Source organism: Petromyzon marinus, chromosome 18 (genome assembly GCF_048934315.1).
Source record: "Petromyzon marinus isolate PM22_M1 ecotype Great Lakes invasive population chromosome 18, UKy_Petmar_22M1.pri1.0, whole genome shotgun sequence".
In the NCBI taxonomy this organism is placed as follows: domain Eukaryota; kingdom Metazoa; phylum Chordata; class Hyperoartia; order Petromyzontiformes; family Petromyzontidae; genus Petromyzon; species Petromyzon marinus.
Genome location: NC_133684.1, coordinates 10582759 through 10606759, shown reverse-complemented (window position 1 = coordinate 10606759; position 24001 = coordinate 10582759). Strand labels below are relative to the sequence as shown.

The 24001-nt window shown below is 44.0% G+C and overlaps 1 protein-coding gene across 6 annotated transcripts in view; it reads right to left on the bottom strand.

Moving 5' to 3' along the window:
- Positions 1-24001, bottom strand: part of SHROOM2 (shroom family member 2) — a 263864-nt gene that overhangs the window by 68793 nt on the left and 171070 nt on the right. Inside the window, exon 1 of one of the 6 annotated variants that reach the window (XM_032956708.2) lies at positions 11983-19678. The exons of 4 other annotated variants lie outside the window; for them this stretch is intronic. In XM_032956708.2, the coding sequence (XP_032812599.2) occupies positions 11983-12005 (23 nt within the window). In that variant the 5' untranslated portion in view covers positions 12006-19678. Of the gene's footprint in view, positions 1-4061; positions 5246-11982; positions 19679-24001 lie in introns of those variants that run through there. One more of the 6 variants, XM_032956707.2, reaches the window with a different exon arrangement.

The following is a 24001-nucleotide window of genomic DNA, read 5'->3' as shown; positions in this document are numbered from 1 at the left end:
CAATGTTATTCGGTGACATTGCTTTAATCCCATGACATATCACCAATACAAAGGGGAAATATTCCAGCCTCCGGGCAATGATGAGTTGCCTATTCTGATGATAAGACCTGGCCACCAACAGCTGGACTAAAGGTATTAAAACTCCTCAACAACCATCCGATACTGTGAGCCCAGATCAAGTTACACGTTCACACCACGTGTCATCCTTGAATATCATTTCAGCAACTATGGGTCGTGTAACAACTCTAATCGGCTATTTACATTGTCAGCCTTTTTTTGTTTCCGACAACGCTCAATGAGTTGATCGTAAATTTTAATATGCTACGTCCTGAATCGGTGGTGAGATTCCACGTTTCCATGGCTGAAGGGGGCCAGTCACCCTTTAGGACAAGCCACACGAATGACTATATAGTAAATTGCCTCATTAAATACTAGGCAGTCTGGATTGTACAGCGTCCCTTAATGTTGAACAGCAATATATCTGATTCTGATTCTATATTTAGAGTCCAGTGCTTGAGCAGAGTTACTCTTTTGCAGCACTGTACAATAGTTGTCACATCCAAAAACTGGCCACTACAGCACAGTAGTTCCTTGTGACTTGTTTTTTTTTTATTCAGAATAACAATGTTTTCTTTTCCCTGGGAATCAAAGAGTTAAAATGTAACCCAGTTCAAACAAATTGCATGGTGCAGGTGTTCAATACTATCTGGCTTCAGTGTGCATCTCATATCCGATGACAATGCTATTCTGTACTTGACGACACAAGCCCGAGTTAGTAAATGAACGCACACGCACAGGAAAAGTGCACATTGTGAGAATATTGAAGTACATGTAAACACATTTCAAACACATACGATTACTTTACAAGTACACCTGGATGACTTTTGTAAAGCAGTGATGACAAAAGCGTACCTTGCCCGCATTATCAAAAGGTACACTTCTTTTTGCGTCTATTGGCCAATCATTCGCCTTCAAACATTGTTCAATGCTGAAACGTGCTGCACCCCAAGCCTCCAGTTTCAACCGGCAAAATGGATTCGTTTTGCCTCTTTATGGAACCTTATGAAGGACAAAGTTCTTTCAGAGCAGGATAAATAAATTGTTAGGGGCCAGAAATTGCATAACCAATTACACAGCACTGGCCAAATCTGGCAGAAAAACGACTTCCTTCAAAGAGACGAACATTAGAACTTTTTTTTGCCTCTGGTTAAAATCCCTGTCAATGGTGGCGGGTTAGATATTCGCGGCACCTCGCACTGAGGTTTAATTCACGTGGCTCCATTTAATGTTTTCTGAATTTTAATTAGGCGAGCGGTCTTAATAAGAAAGTATTAAAAACTAGGGAGTGCCATTTTCACTGTGCCCGTGTGAGCACTGACCCAGGGCTTGCGTGGGGCTCTCAATGCATGTGGGGGGAAAATGCATTTTAGACACCAAACACGTTTCATTAGTGCCCACGCACACAAAAAAGCCACACACATATTAAACATCAGCGCCTTTCCGTGCAAAGTGATACTTCTGCCGCTCGTGGCTAAAACTAACAAATTTTAATGCAGAAACGGCACAATGTGGTACTTTGTAAGTTATAAGCAACACGTTCCCTGCAAAAAAACACCACGTTACCTGTGTACACACAGCCCCATACAGTGATAATACACGAGTGCATATATATTCTAGTGTGCTTGATGGAAAACGGTGAATGAATGAAAGCTACCGATGCGTTATACACTCCTGGCAAATATAAACACGAGCGCAATGGAAGTATTTAAACACTCCCAGCCCTTAAACAACGTGAAGATAACCTGTCCCCCCCTATGAAGGCAGCAAAAGAGGATCATGATGGGCAAATTCACAAAGAGGTCACGCGCTTAGGGAGAGAGAGATGCAACCATAACTCACGATGGAGACATATACACACGCACTATCTTAAAATCAGTGTAATAATGTTTGCGCAGTAATAACGTATACACACTTTTTTATATATATAATACGCCAATATACTTGAGGGCAAACACGGTAATGTATTAAAGCTGCTGCTATCTTACACGCCCCTTGCAATATAAACACAGTTGGAGGTGTGGGGGTGGACAGGGGCCCCCGGCCATGCCTTCTGGTCTGGCTGTTCTTGAGCCTTTGCTTAACTGCTTTAAACTCCCAACTTTTAAAAATCACAGAGCAACCTGCTCGCTTTGATAGTGTGCTTATTGAGTTGTACATCTCGAGTTGCTCTGCTTCAACCGACCAGTTACCTGCGCTTACCTGTACTTGCTTTACACGTTGGCACTTCTCCTGCTGCGTTTTGTTTCACCTGATGATGGTCGCTTGTGTTGAGATCGAAACGTCGTGATCTAATAATTGTCTACCTACGTGACTTTACCGAAGTAACCAAAGAGTATGGGGATTCCTGCAGTCGCGAAAGCTTCAAATCAAGATTGTACTTCCTTTGGTAAAAAAAAGCCTTAATACGTTGTGTGTGTGTGTGCAGTACAATGCAGTGCAACTCCCTTGTCTGAGACTTCACGATGCCTGACGTGCTTCATAAAAACCCAAAACGTTTGCTAGAAGTTCGCACATTTAGGCTGAGAACTGCTCTCTACGTAGAATCGCGTAGTAAAAATCACGGACGATGGGGAGTTTTGGCTATGCGGAGGGACTCCCCCCGCTCCACGAAAAAGCTAGTAATCTTAGGAGGTTTGTTTTTTTGTCAATTTCAAACTCCTCCACGATTTTGTCTTCTCCGGCTATGATACCTCAAGGAAATGGGCAGTGAGTGTGGTGTGCCCCTTTTCCCAGCCGATGTGGCACTAGAATTGCACTGCCATCGTTCGCAGTGACCCGTGACAAGACGATTCGAAGCAGGCACAGCATCACGTCCACATTCAGCAACGAAGTGTAACAAACACTGGGCCTTAACCCCACACACAACACACCCAAAAGCGTGCCCACACACTGGGCCAATGCATTTACAAAAAATGTGGAGATTTCTACGACTCATTGGCAGCCGAGTGCTATCAAATTATCAGGGTGGTGAGATTATACTTGAAAGGTGATGATGGCCCACACTGCAATGCACTCTAGATATTTAAAACGCATTAAATCATTGTGGGCGTTGCAGTGCTTTACCGTATTCGGCTACAAAACCCGAGGCATGAGTTTGATTTTCCGATAAAGTATGAAATTAATATTTACGTTGAACTTCTTTCGCACTCTACATCGCCGACCGTGCTAATCGGAGGTGCGAGAAATCGGAGGTGGAGGGGGGGGGGGTGATTGATATCTCCTGCACATATCAGATATCAATAATATCTGAACCAGACCTGGGCTCCCCATTCAATCGGCACTGACCAGAAGAAAAATAGCCCTACAAATGACACAGCGTGGGGTGGACTTCATCTAGCAGTGGATGAAGACTGTAATAATCATAAACACTCCAGGAGAACTGATCATTGTCAAACTACGACGCGGAATTTTACCAGCTACCACGTAAGAACTGCAACATCACAATGAAAGAATTATTCTCCAACAGGAAGCCACATTCTTAGCTTTAATTGTTCAGCACATTCTACAAACTGCTGCTTCATTTAAGCTTAGGCAAACTCATTTTATCCCACCATTCTAACTAAAATCCACACGTTGGAAGTATAATGTAAAGATTACCATAGACAAACTCTTTTCACAATTGCATTGTAAAAGAAGTCGCACATACCCAGTGGTAACTCCTCACACCAAAAAACGAATTCATAGAAGCACACTAAATGGTATTATTAGCACATGAAGAAGGTGCTTGGGCCCCATAAGCAGAACTATGTACTGCACATCACATACAATGCCACACCAAAGTAAAAACAACTGTGGAAATCAGAAGCACTTGTCACAAAAGACCACAAACGCAGGTATTCTTTAACTGCATTAACCTAGAGAGATGCTAGGGTGTAAAAGCAAAGGAGAGGCCGTGCTCCTGTAGCCAAAAGCATTCACCACATCACAGAAAGTGTTCACCACCACATGGCACAAGCAGTGAGAGCGTCTGAAAACAAAGCACAGCGTGTAACAGGACTCACCAAAAAGGATCAGCTTGCAGGTACATCGCCACTCCTGAGTTACATGCGAGTGAACAAAAAAAAACTAATGGCAAAACAAAAAAAAATATTCAGAATACAAAAGCACACGGCCTTCAGGAGAACATGTTGACTGGCAGGCAGCTGGGGATGGTGTAGATCGCCAGCGAAGAGACGTGGTGGTTACTGGAACAAACAAAGGACTCTAGAGTTTTTCCCTTTCTCTGGGGAGTAGGGACTAGAGAAGCACATGGGCAGAGCTTGCCACTAGGAGCTACCAACACAGCCGGCAGCCATGGGGAGGGAGAGAGAGGAGTGTGCGGTATGCTGAAGAAAAAAACTGTAAACCCAACATTGCATTGCAATGGGGATAAGCTTAGCATTTTTAAAATAAATAATCTGCTGCTTAGAACAAATTGCACGAGCCAATGAATAAAGCTTATGGAATGAGTTTTGTTTTAAAATAACGAAAAAAAAAGGTTTCACTTTCTAACAACAATGTCCACCCCCCCCTGTTGAGCTTCAGGTGGCTTGGCCCATGTTGTTGATTGGCTGTATCCCGAGCCTTGCCTCAAGTTTAACATGACAATGGACCGGCGGCTCTTCCCTGCAGACGAAATGGGCGAGGAATGCCAGAGGGCGGTTCGCATTTGAATGGAGTGTGTTGGGTGTCAAGAGTGGCCTAGGTGACCAAAATGCATTGGCTTGGGTTGTTTGCTCTAATACAGGACACACACGATTTCACCTGGGTTTACAAAATATCTATTCAGAAAATTATATATTTTAAATTTATCAACATGTCCCGGTAAAACTAAAAAAAAGGTTCTCAATGGTGAACTAATTAGGTGTGCATTCGTTTTTATCGGGGTCACGGAGCCAATTTAAAATCCATATTCCCATGGCAGAATCAATATCTTCATACTGCAGGTAAAATACATGTTCTGGAAGTGTAATATTCTAAGCTCAAATTTAAACTACTGTATCCTGCAGTAGCATCATCATCTTTGTTTTTAATACATTCCAATACAAAACACTGCAATTAAAATATATTATTTACATTCCTTGGCTAATTTGGATCTTACAAATGTCATTTAAAAAATAGTAAACAAAGGTTATTGTATTCTTGGTTCTTTCGGTAAAGTCACGTAGAAGGGAAACAATAAAATAATACAAATATAAAACAATAGCTTAATATTTTCATTATTTTTCTATTATTTTATTGTTTCCCTTCTACGTGACTTTACCGAAAGAACCAAGAATATGAATCCCTGCAGTCACGAAAGCTTTAAATCGAAATTTAAAGGTTATTGTTTTAAAATCCAAAATCTAAAATTAATTGGATCTTCCACACATTTGAACTATGGAGCATTAGGAAGAGAGAACAAACATATGTGCTTGGAATATGTCTAGGGGGAAAAAAACTTGACTTGAAACAGCCTAAAATGTATTTACAAAATCCAAACCGATATTTAATGCATCAAATGTCAATGAAGCAGACCTTGTGATGGTGGTAATTAGCAAATTCAATTGGAACCCTCATTTTTTTATTGTTATATATATTTTATTATTTTATTGTTTCTCTTCAACGTGACTTTACCGAAAAAACTAAGAATATAGGTTTTTATTTGTTAATATAGAGAATTCAGATGTCCAAAGAAATATACTTGCACAATGCTGACACAAGCCAGGGAAATATTCTCCCTTCTACAATAAACTTGGATGGTAAACATTTTAATTGGTGACCAGAAGCTAATATGTAGTGAATATGCTACATTTTCATAGTTGATGCTAGCCTCTCAATAGAATGACCACTGTTGACTTACGAGTGATGGCACTTGCAGTATTTTATCAACCACAGAGGGGTTTGAGAGGCAATCACCCTGCCATTTCAATTGTACATTTTGATGAACGCATTAACATATAGCGTGGGAAACAGATGTTTTAAATTTGATTTGCACACATCGAGTAGCACTGGAGTGGGTTCAGTGGGCTCAGTGGGAGGCATTCAATTGGGAGGCTCCCTCCAGTTCTAACACACTGGAAAAACAAGTACGCCTCTCCAGGAGGGCCTGGGCCATGGGGTATCTGTCCAATGCCAACATTGGAATCAACATTCGCGGTATCACAACACAGACATTCCCACGTGAACATATGCACGTGTAAACGTGCCAATATAAAACAATAGCACAAACATGTGCACGCACAGGAGGAGGTATCCGTTGCATAATTGTGTATCTAACACCAAAAAACTCAACATCACTGCCTTAAAAGAAAACACATACCAGTATATATAACACCGGTGATGAAACCTCATCACAGTAGCCCTTTTGAGGCCATTGTTCAAAATGGAATATATATATTTTTTAGACCATAGTGTTATTGACAAATGTGTTGTGTTTGTTTTGTTCTTGCTCACCACTGCCAATGCATCATAAGATTTATTCTGCACGATACTTCAAATGTTATTAATTCATTGTATAAATCTTGACCTTAAAGCTTCCGTGACTGCAGGAATTCATATTCTTTGAGTCTTTCGGTAAAGCCACGGAGTTATTTTTTTATTCTCTTTGAACCTATCTACGAGACTTTTCTCGAAAGACCCAACGAATATAATTCATTGTATGTTGCTGTAGTTAAACGCAAAGGCTACACAATGATAAACAGATGCAATAAAATGGCGCAGTCCAAGAGCAAACGAAGTGTCCATTTTATGACATTGTAAAAACAACTGTAAGCTAATTATAGCATGTTGAACATTTTAATCCACAAGTGTTTCCTGCTAATCCTAAACATTTTCAAGCTTTAAATAGCTAAGTTAGTTCATCGGCGTCTGCCCGTCTCTTAAATGACAACGTGTGCGTACAGTGAAGTATTTTTAATTTTAATGACCATGTTTTTGTTTTCCCAAGCCACAAGAATTTCCCCCAGAATCTTGAGAACGTCCCAATTACCACATGTACAGCACTAACAGGAGATGAATAGGAATAACACAAAGGACAGCTGGCCCTAACGCCGAGTCAACATCGTGCAGATCCCCTTTGAGCGTTGGGTTACACCCCACAGTGGACAGGCCGCATTAAGGGCCGGTTAAAAATGCCAGGGTAAGAGAGAGGAGAGAGGCTGACCGAGGACATGCAGCCAGGGGGACTTTATTAACCCAGGAAACAATTTCCTGCAATTGTAAAAGCGCTAGCGTTGGTTTTGAATTACCGGGCACAAAATGTAAGGTCAGTGTTCCGCACCTGTGCAAACAACAGCGTGCAACCCTAACACCACCATGGACACAAAAAAAATGTTGGGGGGGGGAAGGGGAACAATCCCAACTGAGCTTCCCCTTCAAAACCTCCTTCGTCCCAGCCCTGCTTGTAAAAAGGGCAGTGGCTGGTGCCACGGCAACAGTTGTACAGTGTCGTGGTACAGCACCAGAGGCGACCTGGACGGCCGAGAGGGCCACGCTCGAAACACAATGGCCCCGCCGACAGAATGCACAACAGTCGAGTAAATGGGAACGTATATCCACAACAAAGCTCTCCCCCGGGTGAGGGGTCTGAATGCACATACAGTGAGGGAAAAAAGTATTTGAACCCCTGATGATTTTGTACGTTTGCCCACTGACGAAGAAATGATCAGTCTGTAATTTTAATGGTAGGTTTATTTGAACAGAGAGAGACAGAATAACAACAACAAAAATCCAGAAAAACGCATGTCAAAAATGTTATAAATTGATTTGCATTTTAATGAGGGAAATAAGTATATGACCCCTCTGCAAAACATCACTTAGTACTTGGTGGCAAAACCCTTGTTAGCAATCACAGAGGTCGGACGTTTCTTGTAGTTGGCCACCAGGTTTGCACACATCTCAGGAATGATTTTGTCCCACTCCTCTTTGCAGATCTTCTCCAAATCATTAAGGTTTCGAGGCTGACGTTTGGCAATTCGAACCTTTAGCTCCCTCCACAGATTTTCTATGGGATTAAGGTCTGGAGACTTAGGCCACTCCAGGACCTTAATGTGCTTCTTCTTGAGCCACTCCTTTGTTGCCTTGGCTGTATGTTTTGGGTCATTGTCATGCTGGAATACCCATCAACGACCCATTTTCAATGCCCTGGCTGAGGGAAGGAGGTTCTCACCCAAGATTTGACGGTACATGGCCCCGTCCATCGTCCCTTTGATGCGGTGAATTTGTCCTGTCCCCTTAGCAGAAAAACACCCCCAAAGCATAATGTTTCCACCTCCATGTTTGACGGTAGGGATGGTGTTCTTGGGGTCATAGGCAGCATTCCTCCTCCTCCAAACACGGCGAGTTGAGTTGATGCCAAACAGCTCCATTTTGGTCTCATCTGACCACAACACTTTCACCCAGTTCTCCTCTGAATCATTCAGATGTTCATTGGCAAACTTCAGACGGGCATGTATATGTGCTTTCTTGAGCAGGGGAACCTTGCGGGCGCTGCAGGATTTCAGTCCTTCATGGCGTAGTGTGTTATCAATTGTTTTATTGGTGACTAAGGTTCCAGCTGCCTTGAGATCATTGACAAGATCCTCCCGTGTAGTTCTGGGCTGATTCCTCAGCGTTCTCATGATCATTGCAACTCCACGAGGTGAGATCTTGCATGGAGCCCCAGGCCGAGGGAGATTGACAGTTCTTTTGTGTTTCTTCCATTTGCGAATAATCGCACCAACTGTTGTCACCTTCTCACCAAGCTGCTTGGCAATGGTCTTGTAATCCATTCCAGCCTTGTGTAGGTCTACAATCTTGTCCCCGACATCCTTGGAGAGCTCTTTGGTCTTGGCCATGGTGGAGAGTTTGGAATCTGATTGATTGATTGCTTCTGTGGACAGGTGTCTTTTATACAGGTAACAAGCTGAGATTAGGAGCACTCCCTTTAAGAGTGTGCTCCTAAACTCAGCTCGTTACCTGTATAAAAGACACCTGGGAGCCAGAAATCTTTCTGATTGAGAGGGGGTCAAATACTTATTTCCCTCATTAAAATGCAAATCAATTTATAACATTTTTGACATGCGTTTTTCTGGATTTTGTTGTTATTCTGTCTCTCACTGTTCAAATAAACCTACCATTACAATTATAGACTGATCATTTCTTTGTCAGTGGGCAAACGTACAAAAATCAGCAGGGGATCAAATACTATTTTCCCTCACTATAAAATGCTCAAATGCAATCGTTTGTCTCTATCTAGCTCGTCTTGATTGTTTTAAGTTGAAATTAGATAGCGATAACGTGGTCACGGTTTGTGTCTGCAATACTCCATCAATGTATTGCACACAATGAGTGGACAGTGTTCTCATAATATTGTACATTAGGACTTGGCTCAGTCCGAAATCAATGAATGTTTTGGTCCCCACATGCCTACAACTTACGTTTCATTTCATAAGTCATTGCCAATTACACAAATAAGGACATATAACATTACGCTCGGAAAATAACACCTGGCTCGACATTTTTGGTTATTTTTCAGATTTCCTCCCTACCCACAACCCACAATACAGCAGTCACTTTGCCAAATTTAAATCACCGTTTTCTGATGGATAATTTTTCACGTTTGAATAATTTATTTTAGTGCCTGTCCTAGATCTAGCACTAGAAACCATTTGAAAAATCTAGAGGGCCAAACGGTGCTTAAAAAAGCTTCCTATTTATAAAATGTTGGACTTCTGGTTGTGAAATAAGGAAACCAAAATACCATACTCTTTGGTTCTTTCGGTAAAGTCACGTAGGTATAAAATAATAAAACCAAAATACTGTACTGTAAACTAAAACGTGCCCTAATTAACATCTGCTTTGCTGCTGCTATGCCCTTCAATGCAAAATGAATGAAATTTCGAAAAAAAAACTACAGAAATGGGTCAGACAAGTTCTATAGCCCCCCCCCCTAACCCCGCTCAATACTCACACCCTGGGCTAGACTGAGAAGGCCACAGCAGGGCGATAATGCGATAGCTGGAAGGACAGAGAAGCATCTCAGCAGGGGGTCCGGATTCCTGAAATGCCCTCAAGCCTCAGGGAGGCTTGCGTGGTGTTCTCTGCGATTCGCATGGCCTCGTGGCTTTGCCACGCTCGGCTGCACACGCAGAATCGCCGCGCTGTAACGTTATTAAACACCCGCTCTCCGTTGCCGAGGCCTACGAGATCAGAGCTGCAATCTTTCTGCGGCCCACCGTACCGTTAATTCGCCCTCACTACACAAAGCCACTTTTGTGCCACTCTCATGCAAAAGGATTTTGGGGGGGGGGGGTTTTAGTTTTTTTTTATTCAGCATTCCTTTTGAGAAGAAGAAGAAGAAGGAAAAAAAAGCATCCTAATCACCCATCTTGCGTCTCATTTATGTTAATTGAATCTGAGACAATGTAATCCTTACAATGCCATCGCAGTGAAGCGGAATAGTTGTCACTCCAGCGCTTGTCTCCCCTTGATCTTTGAAAATGGCCACATTTGCTCCATCGAGTTTCCCCGGATTGGCAGTGGGCAATGCTCAGTTAAAGCCGTGCACTTCTTCAGTGATATTGGCAAATCATTTGGACATCTGTGGTAAACGAGCTTCATAGCTCATCGGATTCCTCCAGTATAAATATTTTGATTTCTCCAGTGGACTGATTAGCGAATGTCACTGAAGCAGCGCACGGATTTTCTGGCTGCACATTTAAACTCGCCTGCAACCAAAACAATAAACGCGAGATTACCCACCACGAAACCCCCTTCTCCAAGATGCTGCCGTGAAAAGAGCAAGGTTAAACAATAAAAAATGTTTTTTTTTCCCCATTCGGACGCCTCCAGATTAGCCTGGGACATTATGCAGACTCGGTAACAATAACATTTAAGATTTGGGCAACGTTAAACACCCAGAAGAAATAACCCATTTTCATGAATTCCAGTGCCCCTCTTTTCACGCTAAGCTTTTATGAACTCAGGCGAAAGTAACTGGGCTGGGGGATTCATGACCTTCCCGGCAACAATGACCTAGACTCGGCTGAAGTGTTGATTCACTGCCACCAAGTATTTTTTACACAGTTTTGTTGCATTTTGTTTAAAGCGAATTGTGGCACCACGGAGCTTGAAGATAGCGCTAACCTGCAACGACTGCAAATCTAGGAGCCGTCATTTTTTTAAATGGGTCACACACCCTAGCTGATGAGATTCAGAAAAGTAAAACATCATCCAGGACGTGCTTTGATTAAACAAATGCTACGATATTAAAACAAAAAAACTGGTCAGGAAACCCTACTGGTCGACATATATAAATGTTGTTTAGTTAATTCAGTGACGAAACAGATGCCTCTTTGCTTATTGATGTTACAACAGTAGTTCCATCTGTGTCTCAACACAAACTTGAATTTTGGGGCTGGGTTTGAAGGCCAGCAACATTCTTACGCGCATTCCAAATGATGGAATGGCAAATACATACATTCAAATGTGAAGACCTTTTATGATTGAAAAGAAATAACTCAGCAGTTTTATTGGGCGTATGTCAACAAGACAATTTTCTAAATGTTTTTATAGTAAACTCAGTGATAAGTTGCATGCACGTACTCCCTGATATATGAAACTAGAAACAGAAAAACAAATGCATACTTGCCATTTATCAAAATAGATTAAAAGATAATAAATACAGTCAGAAAGAAGAATAAATTACAGTATATATAAATTACATTTTCAAAATAATCTAATAAGCTAAGCCTTGTAAATCTAAAAAAAAAAGCTATGAATTACAATTCTACTGCGCAAACAAAAATTGGAATTCGGGCTGTGGAATTCACCGACCATAGAACAATTCAGCGCAGTACTTTATGTGCAAGCTCTAAGTTTTACACGTGTCGTACCGACACGTCGCTGTTACTGTGAAATCACATTTCCCCATCTGTTCTTTCACACGCGCACACACGCACGAAGCAAATCTTCAGAACTTACCTCTGCTTTTTACTGTTCTTCATGGTGCCGCGGCTACAGGAGCACCGAAACACATGCCGTATTTACTACAGTACACTGAAGTGTGCGACACACAAGACGGAGGAGCACCTCTTCACACGAGCCTCCATGTCGACCGCTGCGTATTTCAGCACGTTACGTTCCCTCCGAGTGCAATAATCACTAAAGGGCTCGGTGCTAACGGCTCCCCCTTGAGCGTGGAGCTCACAAACCCAGACATGCGCGTAGCGTTAAGGAAGGCACGAGTCACACGACCAGCCAGCGTAGATTTGTTTCTCTTATAACATTTTTTTTTTATAAATGCACCTCCGGCAGCTCTAGAGGGTGGGCCTTACAACCCACGCTGTGGCTTCCTGCGAGAGAAAAAAAATGTTTTTACATCCAGCAGCCCTGGATCGCAAGAGTAGAGGCCCCACCTTAACTGCCACGGCACTTTGTTTCCACTCCGTCGCACCAAGCAAGCACACAGTTGTAGCTGCTGCTGCTGCAAATGAATTTGACAATTCCTGCACTTTGCAGCCTTAATCAAGCGCAGAACTGCTGGCACGAGGTGGTGTGATTGAGGGGAACGAAGATAACGTGATATTATTTATTATTTTTGCTTGCAAGCCAGGAGCGAGCGAGTCCAAAGGTTTGTGGGGGCGTGGATCCTTGATTGAGCATGTTGGGAGCCTGATGCAGAAAGTGCAAAACAAGTGCACGGCTCTTCTCCGGTACTCTAAACTTGTGCTCCTTCCTGCTGTTAACTACCTCGCCTGGTGTATAGGAGGTTGTGGGTTCCGACCCTGACGCCTATATATTTGGAGTTTGCACGTTCTCCCTGTGGCCGTGTGGATTTCTCTCCGTGACCTCCTGGGTTTCTACCTCCACATTTAGAAACATGCGTTTAGAATATTTGGCTGCTATGAATGTCCACGTGATAAGCCACTCCGTTAAGCTATTAGTGGCCTGGCCGCATTTTGAAAAATAGCTACATAGCTCAGTGGGCCTTACCTGGTTAAAAAAATATATAAAACTAGTTTAGTTTTAGATTCAAAGATGGACCAATGTGGTAAGCAAGAATTTACCATGATGAGCTGGCAATCCCCCATAATTGCCTTCCTCATTGGCAGCGCTCAATATAATTCATAGATGATGTTGTGCCCTGTAAGTACTAAAAGTCAAACTGGCTTGAATAGAAATTATTCATAACTGCCTGCCGAGTAAGAACTGATTTTAATGGGGGGTCAAAACTTAAAATCACATGTAACTCAATAAATGCAGGAAGTTTAAAGTTGTACACTATACCGGTAATACAAAATGCAGTCCTTAAAAAAACATAATTCTTGACTTGTTTAAATAAAACCAGAGAGGCTCATTGACTAATATAAACCTTGCCGTATTTTTTTTAACCCAATGGCAAAACATAAGACATTTTTTCAAGGATTATTTTTGGAAAGCAACATTTAAAAAATGTAATAAGCTATTTTTTTTGCGTCCCTTGCAATGCATCGTTGTACAGTTCAATCATCCATAACAAAAAACACAACGAGAGTAGCCTCTTGTATAAATAATTTAACAAAAGCTTTTTACCATAGTTTTCCTTGCTCCCAGTTGGATATTGCTTTTGGCAGCGCTTTGTTCCCAGCAGCCTTATCTTTGACGCGCACGACATAAGGAAAAGGAGTTGCTGTTTTGAACAGCGCGCTGCGCTTTTTTTCGCCCGCGATGGATGGGCCAAACTTTGCATGCACCCCGTGCAGGCTCCTTACTGCAGTGGCGCGTGAGAGCAGCAGCCACCACCACCACCACCGCCAATGGGGATGATGTAAATGAGCAAAAGTCATGCACAAAACAAGTGGTGGGTTGTGTGTGAAGCTCACGCCACTCCATCCACCGCGATCGACCGCGGTGCGCAAGTATCCTTGCGCGTCATGACGCGTCGTCAGATTTCCGCGCGGAAATATCAACGCAAACGCCTGTTGCGTCAAAGTGGTTCGAATGCCTCGAACCTTTACTCATCGCGCAAACTCAGAAGATGACTGTGTTTAAGCCACGTACATGTCGATGGACTGATTATGAAATCTGGCCGTATGGCATTGTGGTGAGAGAGCCCAACTCAAAATTGGAAGGCTGTGAAATTAAATCTAGATTGGGGGTTGACTCTGCCCATGAACCCTCGGGAGAGACGAAAAAAAGTACCACTGTGGACAGCTTCCAGTGGCCATCCTATCGAGAGCACTTCCAAAATTCCAGTCTCGATACCTTTTGACTGCCCCTCGAAGATCAGTGACAGATTTTGTCACATATGTATGGTAATGGGGTGGTTTACCTGCCACAACTCACACGCAAATGCTATGAACATAATAATGCTCCTTTGGATAAGACTGCACTGCGACATTGCTTTGTCCACGACGAGGAAACTTGGAAATCCTGTAAACTCCGCATACCGGAGGCTTAAATCCTTTCCGCAGGACAAAACCAACACTGTTTATTTCCTACAAATATTATCAAAGGTCTCCGGCATTGTTTGCAGGAAGAGCCATGCTTTGTTATATAAGTAATCGTTCGCTCTTTTGCTATTTCCATGGGCAAATGCATTTTGTAAGATGAATACTGGAATTGCAGATATTGCCTATTCTTGTTTTATCATAGATTTGCATTTTCTCGAACGTTAAAGAGTTGCTCTATGCGTCTGACATGCCTGTGTGTGTTTATTCGGTAAATTGCTTCATTTAACATGTCATGTAAGATGTAAAGTTGACATATACCAGTGCCTTAATTGATATTCTCTCCACCGTTACACAGCAACACAATGCCTTCAACAGCACATTAAAGACTGCCTTTGCAATTAGCTACAGGGTTATGCATGCATTAGTTGTATTTCAGTTACTGTCATAAAAGTAACACTCGTGAATTTCTTACTGCTGACCGAGATAAGAAAGCTCACATGCTTAAGCATGCTTTAAACGTAATTTCAGCAAAGAAATGTTGCATCTTTTCACCCATTAAACTTTAATTTGAATTGCAGAGTACAAATTACCGTTGATTTTAAACTTGCTTTGATAGCCTTTGAGTGTACGTTAACAATTCCAAATGTTACAATTTGTTAGGACAGCAAAGGTGTAGTAGGTGTGATCCTCACTATAAAACGACTGTAAAAGTGGCAGATTCCAACTTCAATACAGCAGCGGGGGGGTCCTGCTTAAAGTCCCGTGTTGAGACAGGGAAGGTGAGATGACCAAGCGTGTCTGCGTGCATCGTTGTGTCAGTTGCTGTCACACAGTGCCAATTCCTGTTGGCCATGCACAACCACAGCCACATTGACATTTGAACCTGGTCTGGGGTCGGCCTCCCAATGGTCAATTGAGCCGAAATAAAAAAAATACCAACTGTGGTGCGTGAATATCGGTGGTGGAGAGGCGCAGGTGACCGAGTTTGTTGCGAGCCAGGATACTCGCTCGCATGCCACGCTAGCCCAGATTGGTGCTCACGATCAACAATTGCCCCAACAGTCTCTAAATTCTATGTCTTGGTGCGTTCCAATGCCTTGTTGCCACAACCACTGGGAATCAAGCTATGCCGGCCCAGGGACAGCTCAGGTTTTGTGTTCACACGCTTCATCAGCAATGAGTCTCCCCTCGAGCTTCACCTCTCCTACTCCATCATCCCTGACCCCAATCTTTCTCTACCAATTACAGGTGAACAGTTGTAGTTTGGGAAACAATATGAATGGCAGTAATATCATAATAAATTACATTCATATTCTTGGTTCTTTCGGTAAAGTCACGTAGAAGGGAAACAATAAAATAATACAAATATAAAAACAATAAAACCACAGCAAGAAAATTTTCTTGCTGTGGTTTTCACACCTGATGATTATTGCTTGTGTTGCAGTCGAAACGTCGTGAGAATTTTATTGTTTTATATTTTTATTATTTTATTGTTTCCCTTCTACGTGACTTTACCGAAAGAACCAAGAATATGAATCCCTGCAGTCACGAAAGCTTTAAATCTAAAAATTACATTAAGTTTTTTCTTTAGCCCACGTATTTTGCTTTTTTTTTTTAAACACGAAGATGACCGGTCATTTAAACTAAGCCAGCGACACCAACATCGCACCCATCTGGATCCTGCGTTGACGCCGTGACGTCACGACTGGTCCAGGCAGCAGTGGGGGGGGCTACGGTTAGACAAGGCAGCCCCCAGGGGCACGGCTGAAGAAGGAAGTAGACGAGAACCGTGCCGCTGGAACGGATCCCGTGGGGACACGAATTCTTCAGCCCGACTCATCCCCAGGATGGCTCCCACACGTTGAGACATCAGCTGTCCGCTACAGCAGGGAATCGGCACGTGTGGCCGGCACGGCCTTCCCTGAAGTCAAATGAGCCCGGGAGCGGTAACTGCGTCTGGTGAGAAGTGTTTTCCACCAGTGCTGGGAAGACAAAGGTGGCTGGGTGTGTTGCTGAGCGGACCAACTATAGGCACAGCACTTACACTTCTTTCAAGTGACATTATTGCAGGTCTCGCAAGGGCAGCTTTGTCTACTTTGCCTCCGCGCGCGTTCGTGTGGCTGTGTGAACGAGCGCGCGCGTGTTCACGTGTGAGGGTGAGTCACTCGGGGTGCCCACGGGAGACTGAAGCAATCGACATCTTTTTCGTTCCGCTCCATCACCCAGCGTCCAAACGGCCACGATGCGAGTGCACTACAGGCCCACTCACTTTTTCCTACGAGATGTGAAGAACAGAAACGGCTATACCTATGGGTGTTTGAAGCGTTTTTGGTACAAACATTACATCGTAATTAAACTGCACACCACTCCCCGAGGACTCGGCATAAAATGAATACACAAAGCTGCATAGAACAGTAATAATATAAAACTCAACAAGCTCATCAATAACACTGTGGCCTTTAAAGGAAAATATATAGTAGGTGACATTTTGCTAACAACCGGTAGATTCGTGCCTTTTATCTCACCAATCTATTGTTCCATCAGAGTGCTTTCTGGTTCAAGCAAAGGGTGGAGAAGGCACTCATTTACCGGCTGCCCTGACTTCATGCCTGGAACTGGTCACGCCTTAAAAGGAACACACTGCTGAATTGCAAAGATGTCTCCATCTTTATCAATATCATCTGGATGATAGGCTGAGTTGACCCCATGACCTGAATTTAGCTGGTAATTGAGTCACACGCTCGAACAATGGCATCGCCTCGCTGGATCATGTTGTCTTAACTCGCTATTTAATCAGGTGTGAGAACAACTTTATCTACTTTGTATGAATAAGGTAAATATTACCTCTGTGTGTTGAGCTCACTGAATAGTGTGGGGCGGGGGGGGATTTAATCACGGGGCTTGGTGCTCAACTGTGAATTTGATGCTCTAACGATGACTTTGAAGATGATATGACGGATCAGAACGTTGGTCTTCGATATCAGGTGTCACGCATTTTCTGCAAGGTACCTTCAAAAGGTCCTTCCCTTGCCCGGGTTTAAATGTGTGCGAGCGGTTCTGTATCGGACGTTGAACAGGCCAAAACGTGAGAAAGGTGGCCAACACATAAATTCACGCTGCAGTATGCCAATAGCAGAGAGCCCAGCTTGTCCACCTCGCCAGCGATGTTCTACAATATCTGAACGTTAAATCGTCGTGGAACGCATGAACCCCCCTAAACGTAAAACTTTAAGACTTCACTCGAGTACACAAACAACACGAGCCAGCCAGTGAATCACACGAGCCTGCCTTACCACTAGCTGGGGTGACGAAGGTGACGAAGCGCATGATCGTGCCGACGTGCACACCTCACTCAAGTCAAACAAGCCGCGCTCCTCGCTCGCTCGGGCGCTCATGTCATCTTCTATCAATAGCTCGTACCTGGGGAATGAGTCACATAGGACCGACCTCCTACACAGCGGGACAAATATGTGCAGGTTTGACGCGGGTTGGGGAGGGAGGTCAATAAAGACGTGCACGAGTGGGTGCCCGAACGTAGCCTGCAGTGATGGGAAAGGAAAAAAAAACAGCCTTACAACTATATCGTGTAGAGACGTCAACATTCCGGTGTTTATGACGATCAAAGGTGCCGAGCACAAACATAGGTGATGTATTTAATGGCCCAGGTAAAGTCAACGTGATTAAGTCTACATGTCTCGGGATCCGCGTTGGATTGGTGCCCATCTCGGGTTGTGTCTCTGCGACAGACACCTTCACTTAAGTTTCCCGCATCTTCGATTAGCACGGTTGGCTACGTACGGCGCGAAAGAAGTTCTACATGCATACGTACTTCTTCAGCAAACTTGTGCGTGAATTCAGTTTTTTTTGCCCACATGTATCTTGGCCCCAACTTTACAGCCTTATTCATAAAGATCTTGAATCATCTAACGTGGTTAATTACCGTAGGCCGTTGTGACGATATCGTTGGTGTAATCTGAGATGGTTAACACTGTTTCAATTAAATTTGCCACTCCCGATCGCCATCCTCATGATGGTCGGGCTGTGAGCCCCAAGTGCTGCCAGTAGGTCCCCTTCTGAGGGGGGTTTCACCCCAAAATGTGACCCGTGTTTGTTGGGTTCTTGAACAACAAAAATGTGTTTCCCTGAAAGCCTTGATTTATCCAGTTCAATTTTCAGAAAACATTTTTTGATGTCACTGTGAATTACTTTGGCAAAAACGTGTCGAAAAGGGCACCGCGGTGGCTAGATGTTAACTACCTCGCCTGGTATTCAGGAGGTTGTGGGTCCGATCCCGAACCCTGACGCCTGCTGTATATTTGAAGTTTGCATTTCTCTCTATCTCCCCGTGGTCACGTGGATTTTTCACCTGGTCCTCCAGTTTTTCCCATCACATTTAGAAACACGCATTTGGAGTATTTGACTTCTATAAAATTCCACTTGATAAGTCACTTCGTTGGGCTATCAATTGTGGCCAGTTCGCTTCTGAAAAAGAGCTATATAGCTCAGTAGACCTTACCTGGTAAAATAAAAAAAAATGTTTATTGTGTCTCCTTGTCTGATTCGATTTATAATATGCGTTTGTTACTTTCTTAATACGATCTCACTTTTAGCCATTCTATGTTTGTGAATGTAATCTTTTATTTCAAAATGTACTTTTTTTTTAATTCAGGCCTTCAATTTTTTGAGAACTTGGATGACTGCATCAGTTTCCACTGAGCCCAAATGCCTATCCATGATCTAAAAGGGAGCGCCATAATTGCTCCGGGCATGCGGTCTACAACTTTAACTCGCCAACGGAAAATGCAGTTCACATTTTTAAAATTATACCCACGGAATGGTAAGGTAATCACGTCAAATGTCATGTAGTCATTTGGCCGGAGGAGCGAACAGCTGGGCTTGCTGGAAAGACGTCTCCATTGTTCAAACACTATTGTGAGGAAATGTAATCCTCCGCACACTGCATCTTTCATCAAAGCCTTGTCTCAGCCGGCCAGCCGGCCACCCGGCACCTGCAGGCTATGCCACAGGTGTGCCTGCCCGAGGGCTTGGCTCACAATCAGAAGGTTGTGAGTTCAAATCACAGTCGTGGGTCAGCTCAGCCCATCATCTCTAAAAGGGGGTCAATAAAATAAGAACCACTCTGTGGCAAGTAAACAGCGGTTTTCTTCTGGAGATATTTGCCACCTTCTTTGGTTCTTTCGGTAAAGTCACGTAGAATGAGAATAAAAGAATAAATTGATAAAATAAAATAACACAATAAAATTCTCACGACGTTATTGTGTTATTTTATTTTATCAATTTAATATTTTATTCTCATTCTACGTGACTTTACCGAAAGAACCAAAGAAGATGAATCCTTGCAGTCACGAAAGCTTTAAATTGAAATATTTGCCACCGCGATGAGGATGTGGGATTTCCATTGACGGTTCAGAGATGAGCGCTGCCTCATTTATCGTTTCAGCGGAGGCACTTTGACATTTGTGCGCGTGTGCACGTGGTGGTGCATTGGTAAGCAGAACCCATAAACCTGAGTTCAATTCCCAGCCACAAATGACATGTCAGTGATGTCATTACCTGTCCTGGGCCTACCTTAGGCTCACTCCACCTTAAACAAATAGCTGGTGTGATAAATCAGTTTGCTGTCCTTCCGTTTGGTTCGCTGTCCTTCCCTCGCACCTCCGATTAGCACGGTTGGCTACGTACGGTGCGAAAGAACTGCAACGTACACACATACACAGACCAAATCAGGCAAGTGCGCTTTGTGTGTCATGCGGGCATTTAATAATTTCCCCAACGGTCTGCACGGCCACGCATGCGACGGCTGTCTTTGTGCACGACCGCGCGTACCACCGCACGTGCGCACGTCCGCTCCTACGAGCTTTCGCTGTTGCGCGCGTACCGGTCGGGCCTGTGCTAGCAAGGGGGGACACCGACAACTTCCAAGTGCAAATGCGCGAGGGCCGATCGAGCGAGCGAGCGGGCGCGTGGCCGGGCTGCCGGCGCGGCAGGGTGCACGCGCCCACTGTAAGCGTCGCGTGGAGTCCAGCCGGGCACCACAATGCTGCCCTTTGACGTTACAGGAAGCCCTCGCGAAGCGGGTAGGATGCGGAGGAACAATGGGGATTAGGCTGCACAATGCCCGGCCGGCGGAGCGCCGGTCCTCCGGGAGGCGTAAATCTGCTCGCTACTGAATCTGTTGCCAAGCGCCTGCGCTCAGCGCCTGTGCTCGAGGTGGCCTGCGCTGCTGCTACTGGGCTTAGGCAAGTTGCCGGGCTGAGCCACTGTCTGTTTGCACCGTCACGCGAAGGCAAGTTATGCCATGAGGGTGTTATAATATAATGGGGGGGGGGGTAGACGTGCAGCGGTGAGCGCGCTGCATTGTCAAGGCGGCGACCTGGGTTCAATCCCAGCTATGGCTAACAAAGTGGCAAGTGATATATCTGACTGCAAAGGTCCTAGACCGCCCATCCTACCACTCCACCAATCCGTACTGACCAGCATGGTAACGTATGGTCAAACAACCCCCAAAACTGATATTGACCTTAATCCAGCAGTCACGAAAGCTTTAAATCAAAAGGGGTTTTAGTTAATATGGTCATTATTTAAATTCCACTTGGAAGAAATTCACAGCATCGTGCTCAGCCAATCATTGTGCTTCCACACCCTTTTATAACTGTTCATTTTCTTATTTTAGTCTCAAGGCAATCATTGCTACCTCCAAGGAATTGTGTTAATGACTGAAAACCTGTGCAAATATAAGTAATGATTTATTATAACTGCAACTGGCTAGTCACAAACCTCATGATGGTGTGACGGATCAATGCAATGCATTACCAGTCCCATGCTCCAGTGATAAGCGGGTCTGTTTTACAATTGCGTTTACTCAACGTAACTGAAAGTTGGACACTTGGATAAGTGTGAGGCAATCGACCTTTACACAGCATGCATTGATGACCAAAGCTAAACGGGAGCAGCGATATGTAAGAGTGGGATGATTGTTGCTGCATATGGGGCGTCACGGTGGCCAGGAGGGGCGTTGCGGTGGCGAGATGTTAACTCCTTCGCCAGGTATGCAGGAGATCGCGGGTTCAACCCTGACCCTGACACCTGTATATTTGGAGTTTCCATGTTCTCCCCGTGGTCGCGTGGATTTTTCTCCACGTCCTCCGATTTTTTTTTCCCCTCCACATTTAGAAACGACGTGCGTGTAGAGTATTTGGTTGCTATAAATGTCCACGTGATAAGCCGCATCGTTGAGCCATCTTCGTGGCACGGTCGCTTCTGAAAAAGAGCTGTACGGCTCAGTGGGCCTTACCTGGTAAAATAAATAAATAAATATACGAAGAATCAACATGCCTATTAGCAGGTCCCAGCAGTAGACTATGGTGGGTGGAGTGGTGACACAGTGGTTAGCACACAACTCCAGACCCAGCCATCTTAATTTTATTCCTGGCCAGGACCAACGTCAGTTCTACCCCGCCCTTTACCAACCCGCACTAACGAGCGTGGTGAAGAATGGTAAAAAAAAAATCTCCATAACCAATAGAGCATGGGGAAGACTACAATCAATCAGTGGATTAACATAGGGCTCACTAGTAAATTTGAATTGAGGATGGCTGACGATTATATTTTAAATACACAGCTACACGTTTGTAGTGAAATCACACGAGAGAGAACAACTGAAAGCAATGAATGAGGAAAATTTTTGTTTACGCCATTTCAAAAAAACATAATGGGCATGTGCGTGCGGTAACACGGACACGTAAAGTTGTATTGGAAAGCTGGAGTGAGGGCAAAGGTGCAGGTAAGATGAGACTCACTCACTCGTTCAGTGCGTGCACCCCATAATGGGACTGCAATCAGATCCATAGCGGTTCTGGTCTAAACCAGTGTGCATATTTTCATTAGATTCACAATAGAAAGATTGTAGGCTCACAAGAATTGGCTCCCGTGCACAGGAGTGCTACCATTAGCGGTCGCAATTTGACTGCTGCGGTCGAAAGGGCTTCCACAACTTGCTCCATGGCCCAATGCACAGGGGAGGAAGGTGCTGGCTAACAATGCAACGTCCAGTCGCTTTCATTCCTTGCCGGACATTTGTGAACCGTGGCATACGCGGGTGCCGGTTTTGAAGTCGGCTCTGGAGAGGGCCTCACCGTGGTTCGAAGGTCACTCCAATGTCTTGCCAAATGTTGGCCTCAAGAGGGTGGAATGGAACCTGGGTCAGGGCAGTGGGCCCGTGGGTGGTGTGCGATACCCCTTGGGAGCAGACTTCCTTTCAAAAAGTCAGAGGTGTGAGCTTTCGCACCCTTGACCCCATGGCACCACCCTTCGACCCCAAGCCTCGCAAAGGCCGTAAAGGCCAGGCTTGTCTTTAAGAGCTGGACACTATGTCAGAGAGTATGGGGCTGAGCAAAAGCTGTTAAAGGTCACAATCATGGAAGCAACTGGAGTAAGCAACTGTTAAATCGAGATTTAAAACTGCTTCTTGTGTTTAGTTTGTTATCCTTCCCCCACACCTCCGATTAGCACGGTTGGTTACGAACGGTGCGAAAGAAGATCAACATACATACACACGTACATGAGTCTCAAAGTAAGGTTGCAGATGCAGCAAGCTTCTACACAGTTGAAACCACCACAACAGGCATCAAAACAATAACATTCAACTGTAAACATAAGCACTGCAGCCCTGTAGTAGTGAGCTGAACTAAAAGCTCCTGTCTTACAGCAGCATTTCCATGGCGAGTACTCAAATGAAATATGTTTATCACTTCAGGACAGTAATTGATTTTCCTGGAAAACACACGTTTTCCAGATAAGCTCTACTTAAAGGCATTGAGATCACTCATCTTTGCCCCAAGCACCATCCGGTAAATTTGATTAAATGGCAATGTTTTTGAGCTTAAAAAAAAATAACACAATAACAGTGCATGACTTCTGAGCTTTGCACATGGTAAAACAGAAATGTTTTACAGTGTTTCAAAGGGAAACCTTTGAGTTAGTGAATTTAATTATCAGCCAGCAGGGGAACAAAATCGAGTGTATAATGCACAGATACTGTCATCAGTGTCAGCTTCGCTTCCCTGAGTAGCGGGAGTGGGTACTTGCTAAATCATTCATGCGAACTTGGAATGAGTTTGTCGACTTGGCCGTGTCTATTGTCCCAGGAAAAAACATTACTCACCATCCGCATTCACACTGCGTCTTGCACACCGCAGGGAATAAAAAAAACACCATTGTAAACATGGTAACAAAACAAAGATACTGTAATAAAATAATAATAATACATTTCAGCTCCTTATCTATTCACTGCTTGATGAAGACCTCCCCTTAGCCCTGTCAGTCCCGGAGAGTTTATTTTACCATACTTCACCACGCTGGTAAGTGTGGGCTGGTAAAGACGGTCCCAGTGCTGGTTTAGATATCACTCGCCACCGTGGTTAACCATGCAGCAGTGTGTGCTAACCACTGTATTACCACCCCATCCCAGTAATACTGTAATAACAAATAGTATTAATCACCATTTAATATACAAGAGTGGAAGTGTCAGAGGCAAGTCGAAGGCTAGG